Here is an 18,011-nt window from a genome sequence, read left to right as displayed (position 1 = left end):
GTGTGCGGTGAATTCCGCTACTTATGGTCGGCCCGACGCCGGAGTGGTTCGCCCTGTTTTTGACGTTCCCGTCGGGCCATCATGCCAATCGCGGAGAATCCCGCCCATAGTTTCTCACCAGCAAAGAGCCAGTGAGTTCTTAGTGAAACACCACAAATGGAGAATATTGAAGTGAAAGGTGGAGAGAAAATTAAGCAAATAAGGGGGAAGAGAGGTAATGGTAATGTCATGGGGAGGGGGGTGGAGGAAAAGGGATATGCTGAGGGCGGCTAGAAACAACAGATGGGGGAGGAGAGGATGAGGAAAAGTTTGAGTGGAAGCATGGGCAATAGTGAGAAGAGTATAGTGGTTCAGTTTGGAGCAAACCCGATTCACTGACTTGAATCAAAGTTAAATATCTGAAAATGTCCTGATCAAACTCTCAGTGTTCTGTTTCTTCAAGTATTCTGATTTGAGATCTCAAATTGCATAACTCATATAATTTATCCTGAGCACCTCTTGTTATTTGCAGTAGCATGATGCACGAAATGGAACAAAAGGAATTTTGTGCTGTAATTTTGTGGTGTTCCACCAGTTGCGAGCGAGAGTTCTGACAGGACAATGGTGGAATAGCAATGGAATCTCCACCCTGCTATCTTTTATTTTTCTTCCCTGCGCAGGTTGAAAATGATTGACAACTGTTTGCATTAATTGCTGCTGCTTCTGTAACCTTCCTTTGTGCTGTGTAAAGGTGCCTCAAGCATGACTCCACAATTAGAATCTAATATATATTGTTAATACTAGCCAACGACAGCTCTATATCTTGTGCGCAAGACTTCGTACCTGCAATGTTGACAATGAACTTCTGTTCAGCATTGTTTTTCACTGCCACAGCTAATCAATACTTGCCCCTAGATTTCTGTTAATTCCATACTGCAGTCTGCTTCCAGAAGGCTCTTGGTGGTTCTAGGTGAATTACACGTGGTGCTTTCTTCATAGATGCATATCTCTTCTAAAAAGCCCATGTTTCTGTTCTTTTTGTGTAACTTTAGATGCCGTCACTGGAGTGTCTAACCAGTACGACGAAAAGGCAATGCAAAATCTATAGGCAAAAGGTGGTAAACGGTCTTGGCATAACAGCAAAATATGTAATCCAAACAAAATAAATATTTGGCCAAGGGGCAATCAAGCATGGGTGTGGACATGAAGTAGATTTGTTTTTAATTCCTAATCACAAAAGAATGAAATGCTCCAGGCAATGAAGGCCAATTGGAAATTTGTCACGATGGGCATCAAATTGGGAATGTGGAACAACATCTGGTGTTAATTGACAGCAGATGGAAGTGTGCCCTGGTGATTAACTTGCCTGGTGCTTGTTTCAACAAATTCACCTTCTGTCTAGAGTTGAATATAGTTGCTTTTTCTGGGAAAGCCATGATCCGCATACCTGTAACTGCAGGAAAAGGTGCAACAGGGCATTCTTGTGACACTCTCACAGCTTCCCAACTCCCAATCCAATATAACCAGACGTATCTCTTTAAACTCGATCAGAAAGCTTTGCTGTGTTGGAAGCCAAATGATATCAAGAAAGATCATTAATCCTTTCAGGACGAAGTTAAAGTTAATAAACCATGGCAAAATATTTTTAAGTTTTAGTGTTACTCAAAGGAAATGGCATGCGTTTTGATGTCTTCTATCCCTTAAATTGTGCTTTCTACAATGGTTTGACATCAGCATTACGATGTTCAGTACATGCAAAGTAAAACATGTTTGTGTTTTGAAGGCTTGAAAGCTTATGCTATACTTGCAGAACTGAGCAGTGGCTCTCGTTAAATGGAGAATGGTTTGCAGTTGACTCAAACAGGTTAGAGTCATTGAAGGGGATTGATCTCAGATATGGTCTTTGCTATGCAGCCTCATTTGGCTTTGTTGTGTACATTTCCCAGTCTCATTGGGTTGCGTGTTACTCAGCCTCAGATGAGTTTGTTTGCGTTTGAAGAGATCTGATCGTCAAGAATGTGGGCTCAGGGCGGCATGGTGGCGCAGTGGTTAGTACTGCTGCCTCACGGCGCCAAGGACACGGGTTCAATCCGGCCCCGGGTCACTGTCGTGTGGAGTTTGCACAGTCTCCCCGTGTCTGCGTGGGTCTCCCCTCCACAACCCAAAGATGTGCTGAGTAGGTGAGTTGGCCGCGCTAAATTGCCCCTTATATGGGAAAAAAACTAATTGGGCACTCTAAATTTGTTTTAAAAAAGCAAAAAAAAAAAGAATGTGGATTCAGTGAAAAGAGAGCACTTTCCGCCAATCGAGAACTAATGAACTCAGGCTGGTTTCAGGGCAACACTGACAGGACAGGGAGCAAGTGCATAGCGTACCCATTTCCTCCGTAAGGGACTGGGGTGTGTTACTGAGGGATGTATATGATTCATAAGTATTTGGAACTTTTACAGGTAAAAAATAATTGTTTTGTTTTGAAGAACAAAGATATCAAGTGAAATGCTGACTGTCATTCGATGGAAAATGAGTTAGTTTTTTATTAATATGAAATCCCAGCAAAGCGTGAGTAAGAGGTGGTGCTTTGCAAACATATTCTGAAAGAAATTTCCTTCATTTAAGTGGATTTGTACTGTGGTACAAAGGAATCTTTGTTTTCCTTTCGACAGCAATTTCATAAAAGGTTTCCAGTGTTGGAAGACATGGTTCTAGCCTCTTCAACATGCTGTTTCCAAGTTTGAAGATGGCATAACCAACTTTTTCCAATTATTAGAGCTCCGTGAACAATAGACAGATGCTAAGGTTTGGATTTGTTACAGTGCCAATAGAGCAAAGGCTGTAAGCATGGATAAATAACATTAAAATTCTAGTTGCTGAAAACAATGGATTATTTATAGTTATTAGGATTTGCTGTTGAAGAAATACTTTGAATCCTGGTGTCATGTGAGAGTACCTTTAAGAAATGGGTGTTTATCAAATAGCTGTAGTGGATGTACCTTTAAGAAATGGGTGTTTATCAAATAGCTGCAGTGATGTCAGCGTGTGGGAGGAGCTGGGCCGTCTGTCTGTTTTTACTTTTGTTTTTGAGCTGGCAGCTACATGTGTGTTTAGTTTAGATTTCAGAGTTGGAGCTACATCCAGCCAAACAAGGTGTCATTTTGATCTCTCCCTGCATGGAAAGAATGTCTTCAGATCACTTGCTAATTTAAAAGTGATAACTGCTCTCAGTAGAGAATTTAAATCTGCTGTGTTTGTTAAAGAGGGTATTTGTCTTATGGATGTTGCTAGGAAAGATTAAGGGTTACTTATAGAGTGCTGTATTCTTTTGGGGGAAGTATTTGAGTTGATAGTTGCTAAGATGTTTACTGTGTGTTTATAACATGTTAACTGGATTCATAGAATGAACATTTTTTTGTTTTAAAAGTCCTTTAGGTCTCTGTTGCATCACACCTGTAGAGTGGGCCCTTGTGCTCCCCACAACCAAAATCTATTAAACGTTGTGGGTCAGGTGAACTTCATGATACACTTTTGGGGTTCTCTAAACCCTCGCCCGCAATACTGGTAAATTGAATTTCAAGTAGAAAATAAGTAAAAAGTAGGAAGGTGGAAGAAAATTCTCCTTGGATTCTCGGCGTTATCCCCGATAAAGAAATGTTCCATTTATATTGTGCTGTATCTCTGCAAATGCATCCTGACTCATGTTTTGCACATTACTTTGAACTGCTGCCATTTCTGCTGAATACTGGTGTGAGTCTCAGGGGCGAATAAAAGCAGCTGATGTGCTCAATTCCAGCAGTGGATCTTGAATCTATAACTTTCTGTCGCAGAGTCAAGTGAATGATCTGCTCCTATGAATGAGGAAATAGCGATGTTAGAAATCTCTGAATTCGGGTTGGAAGTGGACCCAGGAGGAAGAGAGTTTGGGGTCTGATCAGAAAAAACAAAGACGGCATGGGGTCCTTTTTTTAGCAATTTATTTGGAAAGAAGGAGATGCGCATTCTTATGGTGGGACTGGATGCAGCAGGCAAAACTACAATTCTATATAAACTCAAACTTGGGGAAATTGTAACTATCCCCACTATTGGTTTTAATGTGGAATCAGTAGAATACAAGAAGATAAGTTTCACAGTGTGGGATGTGGGCGGTCAAGATAAAATTAGATCCCTCTGGCGGCACTACTTCCAGAACACACAAGGCCTAATATTCGTTGTCAACAGCAATGATCGAGAGCGTGTCAATGAAGCAAGGGATGAGTTGAATCGAATGCTCTCCGAAGACGAGCTGAAAAATGCAGTGTTATTAGTCTACGCAAATAAGCAGGATTTGCCCAATGCGATGAATGTTGCAGAAATCACGGATAAACTGAACCTGCACCAACTCTACCAAAGAACTTGGAACGTCCAGGCAACCTGTGCTACCAGTGGCGATGGTCTTTATGAAGGCCTGAATTGGCTGGCTAGTCAACTTGGAAAACATAAATGATCCATTCCACTTTCTGAATGCCTCCACATGACCAACCATGCTGCTGTGTGTGTGTGTGACTTGAGTGGGATCAGTTTCCTCACCATGTGCCTTTTATAATACAGAAGGGTTAGGGACACTACTTATTTGAACTGGTATTATGGAGAATTGCAAAAGTATTTTACTAATAAAAATTAATGGTTCTAGTTTTGGAATAGTGGCCTGTAATACTTGAAAGCTTGAAATCAATTTGCAGCATGTAACTACAAGCTGTCCAAACATTAGGACCATGAAGTGCTATTTTATGGTCTCTTTTTGTAACTTGTGGTGGGGAGCAGGGAAAATGTGCCTGATCTCCAGCAAATATTGTTGTGGAATTTAAGAGCACGGCTGCAGATCTTGCTTTGCAATCTCATCTGAACGTTTTGTTGTCCTAAACCTGAGTGGTACAGGCTGGTTTTAAATTGTGCTCACGTATTGAAGATTCGGTGGATGTGGGGAAAAGTGAAAATCGATATGTCCTCTCGGGAAACCGTTCACTTGTTTTGAGTTAGTGTTTACTTTTGATAACTCTGCAAAAGGAAAAAGGAGTGGAATTATGTCTGCATATGGGCAATTTGTACTGAATGGTGCAATTCTACAGGTTTGTAGAAACTTAAAGTTCTGCAACATAAATAATGTGTGGAGGTCGCTGAGGCTGCTGCTCCCATTCCGCTATTTTGTAAAGATTTTGAGCAACACTTGCATGTATTTACTACTGGGGAAGGGTGAAGGGTCAAATGCATAAATAACAAATATCTAATCCTTTTTACTTGTAAATACCAAGAGACAACTCCACATAATAGAAGAAGTGTCTCTGTCCCTGCAATAACACTACAGACACCAGGTGATTTTAAAAGCATTCGTCATCTTTAGTAATGATATTTGGAGTTAAATTTTAAGATGATGGGAATTTAAAATTGCACACATGTTCTCGGAAACCTCCCCAAAAGTCTGACATACCTAGCAAAGGAAGACATTTGTAAACTCTTCAGGCTGTTTGAAGATTATTTGGGTTTAGTCAGAATGCTTATCTATATATAGACCAGTAGTATACATTTCAAATGGACTTCTTTGTATATTAATAACCAATTGAATACAGATGCCTTCTGCGCAAACTGAATATAGCTAAAAGACTCTTGGAATTCTATGGATTCTATAGAGGTTGACCTTAAGATGAAAACTGTAATCTTGTTGACTGTAGCAATATGCAAGGGGAGAAGTGAGCTGTTATTGTCTGAATCAGTTTACAAAAGTGAAATGCTTTGGATGATGGAAACCTGAAATAAAATCAGAAAATGCTGGAAATGCTCAAAAAAAAAAGAAAAAAAAGAAATCTCTGAATTCTTTACCCAATTCTTTGGCCAGTTTTGTTGTAGTAGGGTTGAAATTCTTGGGTTGGGTTTTATGGTTTTCTTGCCATTTGCCCTGAGTTTGATCATAGAGTCATACAGCACCGAAAAGGCCCTTTGACCCATAGCGTCTGCGCCAGTCAAAAACAACCACCTAACTATTCTAATCCCATTTTCCAGCACTTGACCTATAGCCTTGTAAACCCTGGGATTGCAAGTGCACATCTAAATACTTCTTAAATGTTATGAGGGTCTCTGCCCCCACCACCCTTTCACCCCCTGCCCCTTATCCTAAATCTATGCCCCCCCGGCCATTTATCCCCCTACCAAGGGGAAAAGTTTCTTCCCGTCTACTCTATCTATCCCCCTCATAATTTTATGCATCTCAATCAAGTCTCCCCTCAGTCTCCTCTGCTCCATGGAAAACAACCCCAGTCTATCCAGTCTCTCTTCGTAACCAAAGCTCTCCAGCACAAGCAACAAACATCCTGATAAATCTCCTCTGCACACTTTCCAGGTTCATCACACCCCTCCTATAATGTGAAATCCAGAACTGCACACAATATTCTAGCTGTGGCCTAACCAACGGCCATTAAACTCTATTACCTATGCCTCGGCTAATAAAGGCAAGTATTCCATATGTCTTCTTTTAAAAAAATATTTTTATTCTCCATTTTCACATTTTCCTTCAAGATTTACAACCCCCCCCCCCCCGGCAACAAGCAGTAAACGGTAACAAATACAAAGTCAGTATCCTTAACATCAACAACGATCCCATCCTCCCACCACCCCAACCAACGGCCCACCTGTCAATATATGCATCAAATAAAAGAAACCCTCCCACAGTGGAAACAAAAATCAAAGGAGAAAAAGAAAAAGGAGTCCGGAATCACCCATGGTCACCATTAACCTATAGAGCCCCCCCCCCCCCCCCCCCCCCCCCCCCCCCGCCGACCCTCAATGCAATCCAGCCTCCGAAAGAGTACAGTAAATGACCAACCTCGATTCCTACCCCCCAACTTTCCACCCTGGCTAGACTTATCAGACCCTGTTCTGCCAGGCTCCGATGGCTGCAGCCCCTCTTTCCCCCCAACCCCCGTTCACTGGCCGGCTTAAACCGGCCAGCGTGGAGGCCCCCGCCCGGGTCTCTGTCCTCCTTGCCTGGCCCCAGGAAAACCCAGAAGTCCCCTTTCGCACACAAACTCCGCATACACACGCACACCCCAAAGAACCCTCATTACGCCTGAAAGTCCCATTTCTTCCCTAGTCCAAATATGTGGAACATTGGCTCCTGTAGCCCATACACCAGCATGCAGTGAAACAAAGCAGAAAATATACAGTCATGAGGCTACATCGGTACATGACCATTTCTCAATTCTGCCACAGTCTTTCTGCCTTTGCAAACTCCTCCACTACTTCCACCGTCCCAAAATAAAAGTCCTTGGATTTGTAGGTCGCCCTCAGCTTCGCTGGATATACAATGCCGCACTGCACCGTGCTAATGTACAGTGCCCTCTTCACCCGGTTGAAGGCAGCCCGCCTCCTCTCCAGCTCCATCGTAAAGTCCTTGTATACGGGTATACCAGCTCCTACCCACTGCACCACCCGCTTCTGCTTAACCCAGCACAGGACCTTCTCCTTTACACTGTACCTATGGAAGCACAGAGTCACTACTCTTGGCGGCTCGCTCGCCTTTGGTACAGGCCTCCACAACCGATGAGCCAGATCCAGTTCATATCGGGAGGGATCCTCCCCCTCCCCCAATAGCTTTGCCAACATTGTGGCAAAATACTCAGTCGGCCTCGGGCCTTCCACTCCTTCGGGCAGACCCACAATCCTCAAATTCTGTCGCCTGGATCTGTTTTCCAGGTCTTCCATTTTGCCACGCCGATCCCATCGAGGTAAGTTGATCACTGTGCTGCAATAATGTCTCTTCCACTTCCTTCAGAGCCTCGCTTTGCTCCCGCACCTCCGCCACTGCGCTCGCCACCGCCGTCCTCACCGGGGTAATCACCTCCTTCACCAGCACTTTCAAAACCCCCCCAATCTCCTTCCTCCTTGCCTCCATGTGTTTTGTGAAATGCCTTTCGAATTCCATGGCCATCACCGTAGTTATTTCTTCAACCGTAAGCAATGCGGCCTCCCCTGGTGCTCCAGCCTCCATTTCTTTACCGATCCCGCGGTGACTTTCCACTCCCCGACAGGCTTTCAGCTGCTTTTTTCACGGCCGTTTTTTTACTGATCCTCAACATTTCCCTTCCCTGTGCTTTCTCCCGACTTTTACTGCCTTCGCTGCCCCTAGGACCGGGGTGTTAAACCCCGACAATGCCGTTCCCGAACGGGAGCCCTCCAAAGCGCGGCTGCCTCCCGCCAGCCGTCACCGGAAGTCGCCATTCCATATGTTTTCTAAACCACTGCATCCACCTGCTCTGCTACCTTAAGGGACCAGTCTATGTGCAAACCAAGGTCCCTCTGATCCTCAGTGCTTCCTTGGGTCTTGCCATTTATCACGTATTCCTTTGCCTTGTTTGCCCTGCTCAAGTGCATCACCTCATACTTATCTGGATTGAATTCAGTTTGCCGTTGATCAGCCCATTTGACCAACTCACCTATATCATCGTGTAATCGAAGGCTATCCTTCTCGCTATTTACCACCCCACCAATCAGTTTTTTTGCACGTTGCTGCACTCATTTGCATGAATAGAGCTGAATGTAATACACGTGACGAGTTGGGAAAAGTTGTTTTAGCTGTGGTTTGGCTACTTTGCAAAGCACTTAAAGATATAATGCCACCTTCAATAAAATGTGGCTGAGTGTTTCTTTTGGATTTGCATCAGTTGTTAAGGTGTGGTGAATGTGTCTTCAGTTCTGTGCTTTACATTACAGAAATTCTCTATAGGGCAGATTTTGTTCCGTTGGAAAAGATCATGGATCTTCAGTGGTTGAGATGTTTTTGGTGTTTCCTTGTGACTGCCTATTCCCTCCACCTAGGTCGTACACAGCCAGTTAAATGTAAAATCAATGGATTTTACTAGACTGGCAGCAAGAAGAATAGTTCCAGACTTTAGTGCCTGCTCTCATTCTAACTTTTGGCATGATTTCCAAAGATATAGCGAGTATTTCTTGGGACACAATCTCATGGTGCCGTCATTTACACAGCCTATAATGTCATGACACGATGTGGCAGTAAAAGCGAGGACATTCTGTACGTCATGACATGATTTCTGGATAACTTTGTGACTCAGTTACACTTTGCATATGCGGGGTGGTGCAGTGGTTAGCACTGCTGCCTCACTGCGCCGAGGTCCCGCGTTCCATCCCGGCCCCGGGTCACTGTCCGTGTGGAGTTTGCACATTTCCCCGTGCCTGGGTGGGTCTAACCCCCACAAGCCAAAGATGTGCAGTAGGTGGATTGGCCATACTAAATTGCCCCTTAATTGGAAACAAATAATTGGGAACAAATAATTGGGTACTCTAAATAAAAAAAAAAACACTTTGCATATACAGTGGTCATCTCATCATGGCCACATTGGGAACGTGCAATTCAATTTGTCACTTAGTGTAGAAGTGGACTTGGCAGTGTGATTCCAGCGTAAATTCAGAATGACAACACTCTTGGGTAACTCTCTAATGATCTCCTACCAATGTTCCCACTGATTTTTCTTTGTGTGTTGCCTGTTTGTTACACTGCAAAGTGCGTTCAGTTACCCCTGCAGCTTAGAAGGGAGCCTCTGGTAACTTCTGCAGGGGAGCAGGGATTCTCCAAATCTGACATGGCAACATCGTCAGAAACTCTCTGGAGAAACGCAGAAAGGACCTTTTTGCAACATTTCTCCATGGTTTCTGCAGTGTTATGGTGAGAGATTGGGGGACCCCTATGAACTTCTTCTTTTGTCTGTAATATATAGGGTCTTCAGCCAATAATTTGCAAAATTCTTCTCACATACCTGTCCCAGACATGTTTTCTTCAAATGCTGGCAAACTGAAAAGCAATACATCTCTCAAAAAAGCTAAAAATACTCAAATCCATCAGCATCTTTGAAAGAAAAGATCAATCCCATTTTGGGTATAGAAAATATAAGCAAGATCATTTATCAAATGAAGTCATTAAAGTGATGTTGAAGTGACCGAACAGCACGCTGGTGTGTAAGGGGACTTTTTAAAAAGCTGGACTGGTGAAACACTGCTGGATGATGTGCAAAAATTATTTGTGGAGCAGTGAAAGGGCTGTAAAACCTGCTCAATAAAACAGTAAACGGCAAAGGAAAGACACAAGGTAAACTTTCAAGGTGAGGTGATTGGGGGAGACAAGTAAGGACTCAAGTTGATAAAATCACTGTCTGTAGATTGCCAATGAGAAAGATGCTAAAGTTTTCATCTTTAATTTATAATGGCAAATTATCCACACCATCTCCCATCTTCTCATCATAGATTATCATCGAGTCTGCACCAGCTCTTGGAAAGAGCACCCTACCCAAGCCTACACCTCCACCCTATCCCCATAACCCAGTAACCCCACCCAACAAGCCTACACCTCCACCCTATCCCCATAACCCAGTAACCCCACCCAACACTAAGGGCAATTTTGAACACTAATGGCAATTTATAATAACCAATCCACCTAACCTGCACATCTTTGGACTGTGGGAGGAAACCGGGGCACCCGGAGGAAACCCATGCAGACACAGGGAGAACGTGAAGACTCCGCACAGACAGTGACCCAAGCGGGAATCGAACCCGGACCCTGGCACTGTGAAGCAACAGTACTAACTACTGTGCTACTGTGCTGCCCGCATGCAGTGTGCTGGCAGCAATGGTGTCAAAGGTACATGTAGTTCAAGTGATGCGGTGGTTGATACAAGGTCAGACTGACGGCTATGCATTGGTTGTTGCAATGCACAAATCTTCTTGCTCAGTGTTGCTTAACTAAGCGTCTCTATCATCAAGGTATCTACTTTGGGCAGCACAGTTCCGAGTCTTAAGCAACACTGAGCAAGCAGATTTGTACATTGCAACAACCAATGCATTAGGCCTCAGTCTGACCTTGTATCAGCCACCGCATATAATAATGCCTGCCACATTATTAGCTGTTGTATTGAATTATATTGTGTACAGTATGAGTGTTCCAGCTCTCTTCCCCCCCCCCCCCCCCCCCCCGGACTTTGTGACATTTGCTTCAGTAAGTGTGTTTGTGTGCACATGTCTTTCAAACTATGCCAACATCTAGGACAAAATTAAGCATTGTTGAACAGTCTATGTAATTCCTGGTCACTGCAGGTAAAGCTGCTCCAAATAGGCAGTTAATGACCTGGAAACGTATTGTTTTGGAGTGGATAAACTATGAAAGGGAGTTGGACAGGGTCTTCACCCAGTTAAGGATCAATTGAAGGTATAATTTCTGATGGTGTCCTGACCAATGATTGATAACATATCCTCCTGCGCCTGCCAAGCCCCACATGAATAACTCTTACAGATTTGCCAATCACTGCTGTAACTTGGGAAGTTAACAAGGGGCTTGAATCCTGTCAATTTTGTTTTGTAAAGGCTTGTGAATGTAATAACTTATTTCACTTCTCACCGATCATGCTGTCAACATGTGGAAAGGTTCTCATTTGTTAACAGCAGGTCGTTTACTGCAGGGTTACAACTAAAAGTGACATGGGTTCTGCCAAAATCGAGGCCCTTGGACTGCAAGATTCCTTGCTGCTATAACCTGGAGAAAGTTGTTGGTTGACGAAGACTGGCTTTAGCAGGGCGAAGATTTTTTTGTAGTTACATATGTTTTGGTGTAGATTTTAATGTAATTTTCTAGGTTCGACTTTTACCTTTCCATTTGCCTTTGCAGGAACCTGCTGGTAAATATTACAGTTTACCCAATGTCAAGGTTTTCTTTGTGCATTGTTTGTTGTGAAACTGAGAATCTGTTTGTAATGAATCTATTTATGATTTCCTTACAAATAGTGAACAGAGAAAATCTACCCCTACCCTACAGCACCCTCTCAGTTAATAAAGTAAAGAGTGCACAAAAATGCAGACTTTGCCGCGCACTGCTGAATTATATAACTTCACAGCATAAACTTGTAGTTTGGGCTAACATTCACCCAGTGTTAAATGTTGTCTTATAACGCACTTGTTCAGCACCTATAGATTTTATGAAATGAAAGGTGCGACATAAATGCAACTTGTCTTATTTTTAAACAGGCATATCTGACATAATCTGGAAACTAAATTACAGAAGTTTTTGCTGCAGGATCAAAAGCACGTGCTAGAGCATTACTGTTCCCTGGAAGGCAGCTCTGAATTTGATTGTCACAGCGCAGCATTCATAGAAATCCCAAGAGTAGAGTCCGAATAAAAAGCTCACCACTGAGATAACAAAACCTAGGGCCCATTGTACTTCAAGCTCAACTGTGTTAATCCTGGAGGACAACTCTTAGAACTGCAACTCAACTCTTTTGAGGTGTTGTTCCCTATATTCCGTGGTATATTGTAAATGAGAATTTTATTTTATCTGGAAGCGCAAGGTCCATTAAATGGTAGGAATGCCATGTTTGAGCCATAATCTCAAAGGTAGATGGGAAAAGGGCAGCACGGTGGCCTAGTGGTTAGCACAACCGCCTCACGGCGCTGAGGTCCCAGGTTCGATCCCGGCTCTGGGTCACTGTCCGTGTGGAGTTTGCACATTCTCCCCGTGTCTGCGTGGGTTTCGCCCCCACAACCCAAAAATGTGCAGAGAAGGTGGATTGGCCACGCTAAAATTGCCCCTTAATTGGAAAAAATAATTGGGTACTCTAAATTTATTTAAAAAAAGGTAGATGGGAAAAGGGCCCAAAACTAAACTGCATTTTCTTCTTCTGTGTCAGCGCTGAAATGGTGACTCGTGCTTTTATGTATCTTTGAAGAACGTCTTTGTTCCCTGAGAATCTCACCCGCTCCATGTCTTGCTATTTTTTTTTTTTTTTTATAAATTTAGATTACCCAATTATTTTTTCCAATTAAGGGGCAATTTAGCGTGGCCAATCCACCTACTCTGCACATTTTTGGGTTGTGGGGGCGAAACCCACGCAGACACGGGGAGAATGTGCAAACTCCACACAGACAGTGACCCAGAGCCGGGATCGAACCTGGGACCTCAGCGCCGTGAGGCGGTTGTGCTAACCACTTGGCCACCGTGCTGCCCTCCATGTCTTGCTATTGCACAATTAGCCAAAACATGTGGCATGAATTAGTTTGTGTTTGTAACTTTGCTGATAAACATCAGTTGATGTCTTATCACCTACAAGTTAATCTGTTAGTCTGTAGTTCTCTCAACATATGCCGTGCATATGTCGTGGTAAAGTTGAAACCAAAGGATGGCACACGATGGAACCTGGTGGTTTGAGGTGGGAAGGGTGTGGTGGATTCCTTGCTGGCTGCAGACTTTTGTTAGTTTAAAAAAATGAATATTTGAGCACTTACTTCCCCATGGCTATTGATCTAATGAGGGACTTGATGAAATTGTTTAATGCATAATAAATAATAATTCATAAGTCTTTCCGAGTAAAGCCAAGTGATTTGTACTGTATTAATTTAGTGGAACTGTGAGTGAGAATGGAAAATTTAGCATTCCAGCCAGAACTCCATTAAGTTTCAGCAGCATGGAAAATCCCAGCTGCAAGTTTTCAGCCATAATATTTATTCGGTTCATCTGTTTGCTGCCACATGGAATCTCTGGTCGCCTGTAGTAGCAGTCATGGTAAGGGTTAATGGGATGTGGTACAAATCTAGTGTCGCGCCTCAAACTGAATGGCTTAATAAATTGGAATTAATCATTCATGCTTGGATCTTTGTTTGAAAGGCACCTCAAGTGGTATCTTAATCCGGGACCATGGTGCCAGACTTAACTGGGCTATTTAAACCTCTGTGACCTAGTTGATCCTGAGTTGAGGCTCTGACCCCATGTGCTCTCCATTACAAAACCTATCTACTTTCACATTTGTAATATTGTCCTTCTCCATCTGGCTCAGCTTATTTGTTGCTAAAACGCTCATTTATACTTTTGTAACCTCCAGGCCTGACTAGTCCGATGTGCTGGTCAGTCTTCTTCCACACTCCATAAACTACAGCTCATCCAGAACTCTACTACTCGCAACCTCACTTGTCCCAAGCTCAATTCATCTGTTGCCCTTGTGCTAGCTGATCCACATTAGCCCCTGGTCTACCAATGTGTCAATTTTAGATTTTCTCATCCTCGAGTTCAAACCCTTTCATGGCCTCACCTCCTATCTTTCTAACCTCCTCAAGTCATTCAACCCTCCGGGGATCCCTGTGCTCTTCCAACTCTAATCTAACCTCCTTCGCTCCACCATCAACAGCCATGTGTTCAACCCTATTCGTTGACAGTTCCCTTCCCAAATCTCTTCATCTCTCCTCTTGTTTCCCGTCCTTAAAGACTCTCCTTAAAACCAACCTCTTCAAACAAGCTTTCATTACCTCTCCCAATATCCCTTTATTTGGATTATTGTCATTTTTTGACTGATCGTAATCCTGTAAAATGTCTTGGGGTGCTATGTTAATGGCGCTGTATAAATGCAACTTGTTGTTGTTTGCTCATGATTACCTACTACTGTGTTCACACATATGAGCCAGTCGTTACAAACATCCCGTACGCCAAATCAGCAAAAGTTTCTATTGCTGTCATGGCATAAAAAATGGAAGTAATACATTATCTACCATTTATATAATTGCTGGTTGTGAAACAATACTGTGCGCAAACCAGCGAGTGCTTTTTCTTGCAATATAATAGCGACTACACTTTGAAGATACTTCATTGGTTCAAACATTTGAGATGTCCCAAATGTTGAAGTGCACATAAAAAAAGCAAGCTCTTTCATTCATCTTGTTTTGCTCTGCTTTGCGGCACACAAGATTATTCAATGTAACTTCTACCATCGATAAGAACAGCAATATTGTGGGGCCACAATCAGATCACAAGTCTCAAAGTATTCTGATTTGGAAATGTACTGATGATTCCTCCTCATTGCTGGAGCACAATCTTAAAATTCTCTATTTCACAATTCTTGTGGGAGCAGCTTCTTAATTCAGAATGCACATTTCCACGACTGGAGCTTGAAGACTTTCGCCTCTTTAGCAAATTCCTTTTTGTGCAGCCCTTTGGCATGTTTGCGAATGGCAATAATACCATGAACAGCTGAGATGCCCAGCTACTTCACGATATATTTGGTGAGATCCATGAGTATATTCTTCTGTATTGTGTTGTCCACAAAGCTAACTGCATAGTTAACAGCTGGTCCTGCTGATAATGCAGTACCTTTCAAAAACTGGGATTGCTCTACTATAGTGAGAAGACTCCTGACAGTTCCAGAGGCCCATCACCATTTCAGAGGTTGACAATAAAACGTGACCTTGCCAGCATTAGCCACATCCTGAGAATTTTTTTTTTTTTTAATGGCTGACCTATTTACCTGCATAATAAATTGCACTACTGCAGTTGCTTCATTGTGTAGCTCTTCGACATGTTTCTGGGAGATGTGATAAAACACTGTAGGCATGAATTTATTTTATCTTGTTTCGTCCAGCAGGTTTAGGAGAGGGGATCCTGGCCATGTTAGCCCATTCCCTAACTCAAGGACAGAAAAGCTAATTGTAGTATTCCTACTGCTGCCCGGGGCTGGATTCTGAAACCTCCACACTGCTGTCTCTATATTGACAGCTGCATTTCCTGACATTCCAACAGGGACTAAGCTTGAAAAGTACTCCATAGGCTGGCAAACGTTTTGGGACTTCTTGGAAGATGCGACATATTTAATTTATTTATTTCTCAGTAAGAATTCGCCATGCTTTTTCAGAAAACTTTACCAGTATATTCGTCTCCAAAGATTTTCTTTTATAAAACCTCATTCTGACTCTCTATCCACTCTTTTTATTCTTGGTGTCAGTTGTTTTTGTCTGCCCTTTCTCATCTTTTGTGTGTCAATCCCCTTTAGTTTTCCTCTTTCTCAGCCCTGACACATTTTCTCCTTTCTTTCACTGTTACTTTCTCTTTTTCTTTCTTTCTCCCCCATCCGCCTCCACTCCAGCTGCTTCATACACCAAAGGTGAAGCTGAAAATCCACAGTTTCAACAGAACAATCTGTCCGGAACGCGCAGCTGGACATTCTTCTGTGACAGGTGGGATAAAATGTCCGGGGCCCTGATTCAACAAATTCTGCATTTCTCCCATGGAGGCTGGAACAGGTGTCCTGGTCCAGGATCTGAGTAAACTCGAGATGATGTCCCAGGGTAGTTTGAACACCAGTCATTTCTCTTTGCATTAATGTGAGCAGTGGAACTCATTCAGAACAGACTGCTGTTCTAAAGGAAACTTTGTTTCATACTGATAAATTGCATCCAAGATGAGGTTTAAACCCTATGTACCTCAAAGTAATTAAATGTTATTCATTGTAATAATCTTTATTAGTGTCACAAGTAGGCTTACATTAAGACTGCAATGAAGTTACTGTGAAAATCCTCTAGTCGCCACACTCCAGCGCCTGTTCGGGTTCACTGAGGGAAAATTCAGAATGTCCAAATCATCTAACAAGCACGTATTTCGGGACTTGTGGGAGGAATCTGGAGCACCGGGAGGAAACCCACGCAGACACGGGAAGAACGTGCAGACTCCGCACAGTTAGTGACCCAAGCAGGAATCGAACCCGGGACCCTTGCGCTGTGAATCAACAGTGCTAACCACTATGCTATCGTGCCGCTATCTGGTATAAAGAGTAAACTCGCTTAATAGGTACAAACATTTCCTGTGATGCCCCATTTAAACACCACCTTCCATATTGCTGCTTCCATTCATATTGCCGTCAGTAACTGAGGCTTTTCAAAAGAAAGGTTCTCGCTGTATTTCACTGTAATATTTAGTTTGTAACATTTCTGGAAGTGTTGTTGTGAGGCCAACCCTTGATTTTGATAGAGCTTCTGAAACTGGAACTCCCATGCGCCTTGCCAAACAACAGTTTCCTCCCTGGCTATAAACATGTTTCTTCTTGTGCTGATGGATTATCTGATATGATGCGTCTGTATCTGTTGAAGGACATGCATTTGTTCATTAGCTGGTGCCTGACAGGTACATCAATCTGGTTTTGGCGCTAACATACTTCAGGTAAGGTTTATTTTCTGCCAAATTTATAAGATTCCAGTTGAGAGACATGTTAAAAATCTTCTCAACATCATAAAACAGATCCAAACAGCTTTGCTTGTCACAATAATGCCCCATTTACGTTTTTGCTCAATTTTCTGCCCATCTGCAGAATAAACCTATCAATTCCACATCTGTCTTTTTCCTCCATAAGCTACTGACACTAATCCCACTCTCTGGTTTCATATTACCCCTTTTCAAGTAATTATTGTATGTTTTTCTTTTTAAACAATTTACAGATTCTGCTTTTACAATGGTTTGTATAAGAGATTTCTTTTTCTAAACATTTTTTTTTCTGGACACCCTGTTGGTTTGTTTTGGGATTATCTATAATTTGTGCCCCCCTCCTAACCATCTTCCTGACCTGAAGGAATAAGGGCCTAAGTTTTTTTCCTGTTGTGGGATTTCCATCGAAAATGTGTGGGGGCAAGAGTTCCACCACCTGGTTCACTAATGTCCTTTAGGGAAGGAAATCTGCCTTCCTTTCCTGGTCTGGCCTACATGTGACTTCAAACCCACAGCAATGTGGTTAACTCTTAAATACCCTCTGGAATGGGCAACAAATGTCGTCCTAGCCAGCAACGCCCACATCCCATGAACGAATAAAGATAAAAAACAGCATGTTTCCCAGAGACTGGATGATTTGATGCATTCATGTTCAACTCTTTGAATCATCTTTAGAAATTGAGTTGGGCTAGATGAGGAATATCTGTTTTTCAATTTGGATTAAAACTCCCAGGTTGGTTAGTGCAGTCAATACCATGCAGTAGGTACGGTAGCTATTTTGTAATAATTTCCCACCCCAAGTTATTTGCAGTGGTGGTCACATGGAATACAGTGGTGCTTTTTTTGAGGGTGGCACTGTTAAAGCATTAGAGACAGGAAATATATTTCATTTTGTCCTGTAGTTATCCAGTAGTTTTCTAACAGTGTACATATGTAGTAAACACAGGGCAGAGTTTCCACTAGTAATATCGGTGTAAGCACCTGAACTAGCACA

At 42.7% G+C, this 18,011-nt stretch overlaps 2 protein-coding genes across 6 annotated transcripts in view; both read left to right on the top strand.

Annotated features, from left to right (window-relative positions):
* Positions 1–18,011, top strand: part of celsr1a (cadherin EGF LAG seven-pass G-type receptor 1a) — a 386,197-nt gene that overhangs the window by 127,646 nt on the left and 240,540 nt on the right. The gene's annotated exons all lie outside the window — the stretch shown is intronic.
* LOC119973380 (ADP-ribosylation factor 2-like) lies at positions 3,870–5,015 on the top strand. Its single transcript, XM_038811390.1, has one exon. The coding sequence runs from the start codon at positions 3,965–3,967 to the stop codon at positions 4,454–4,456; it is 492 nt and encodes a 163-aa protein (XP_038667318.1). The 5' UTR covers positions 3,870–3,964; the 3' UTR covers positions 4,457–5,015.

This window comes from Scyliorhinus canicula, chromosome 11 (assembly GCF_902713615.1).
Source record: "Scyliorhinus canicula chromosome 11, sScyCan1.1, whole genome shotgun sequence".
Classification (NCBI taxonomy): domain Eukaryota; kingdom Metazoa; phylum Chordata; class Chondrichthyes; order Carcharhiniformes; family Scyliorhinidae; genus Scyliorhinus; species Scyliorhinus canicula.
The sequence above is the reverse complement of the archived record's forward strand: the minus strand, read 5'-3'. Positions and strand labels throughout refer to the sequence as shown.

Coding starts and splice junctions, on each gene's coding strand:
- LOC119973380 (XM_038811390.1), top strand. CDS start 3,965: ATGCGCATTCTTATGGTGGGACTGGATGCAGCAGGCAAAACTACAATT.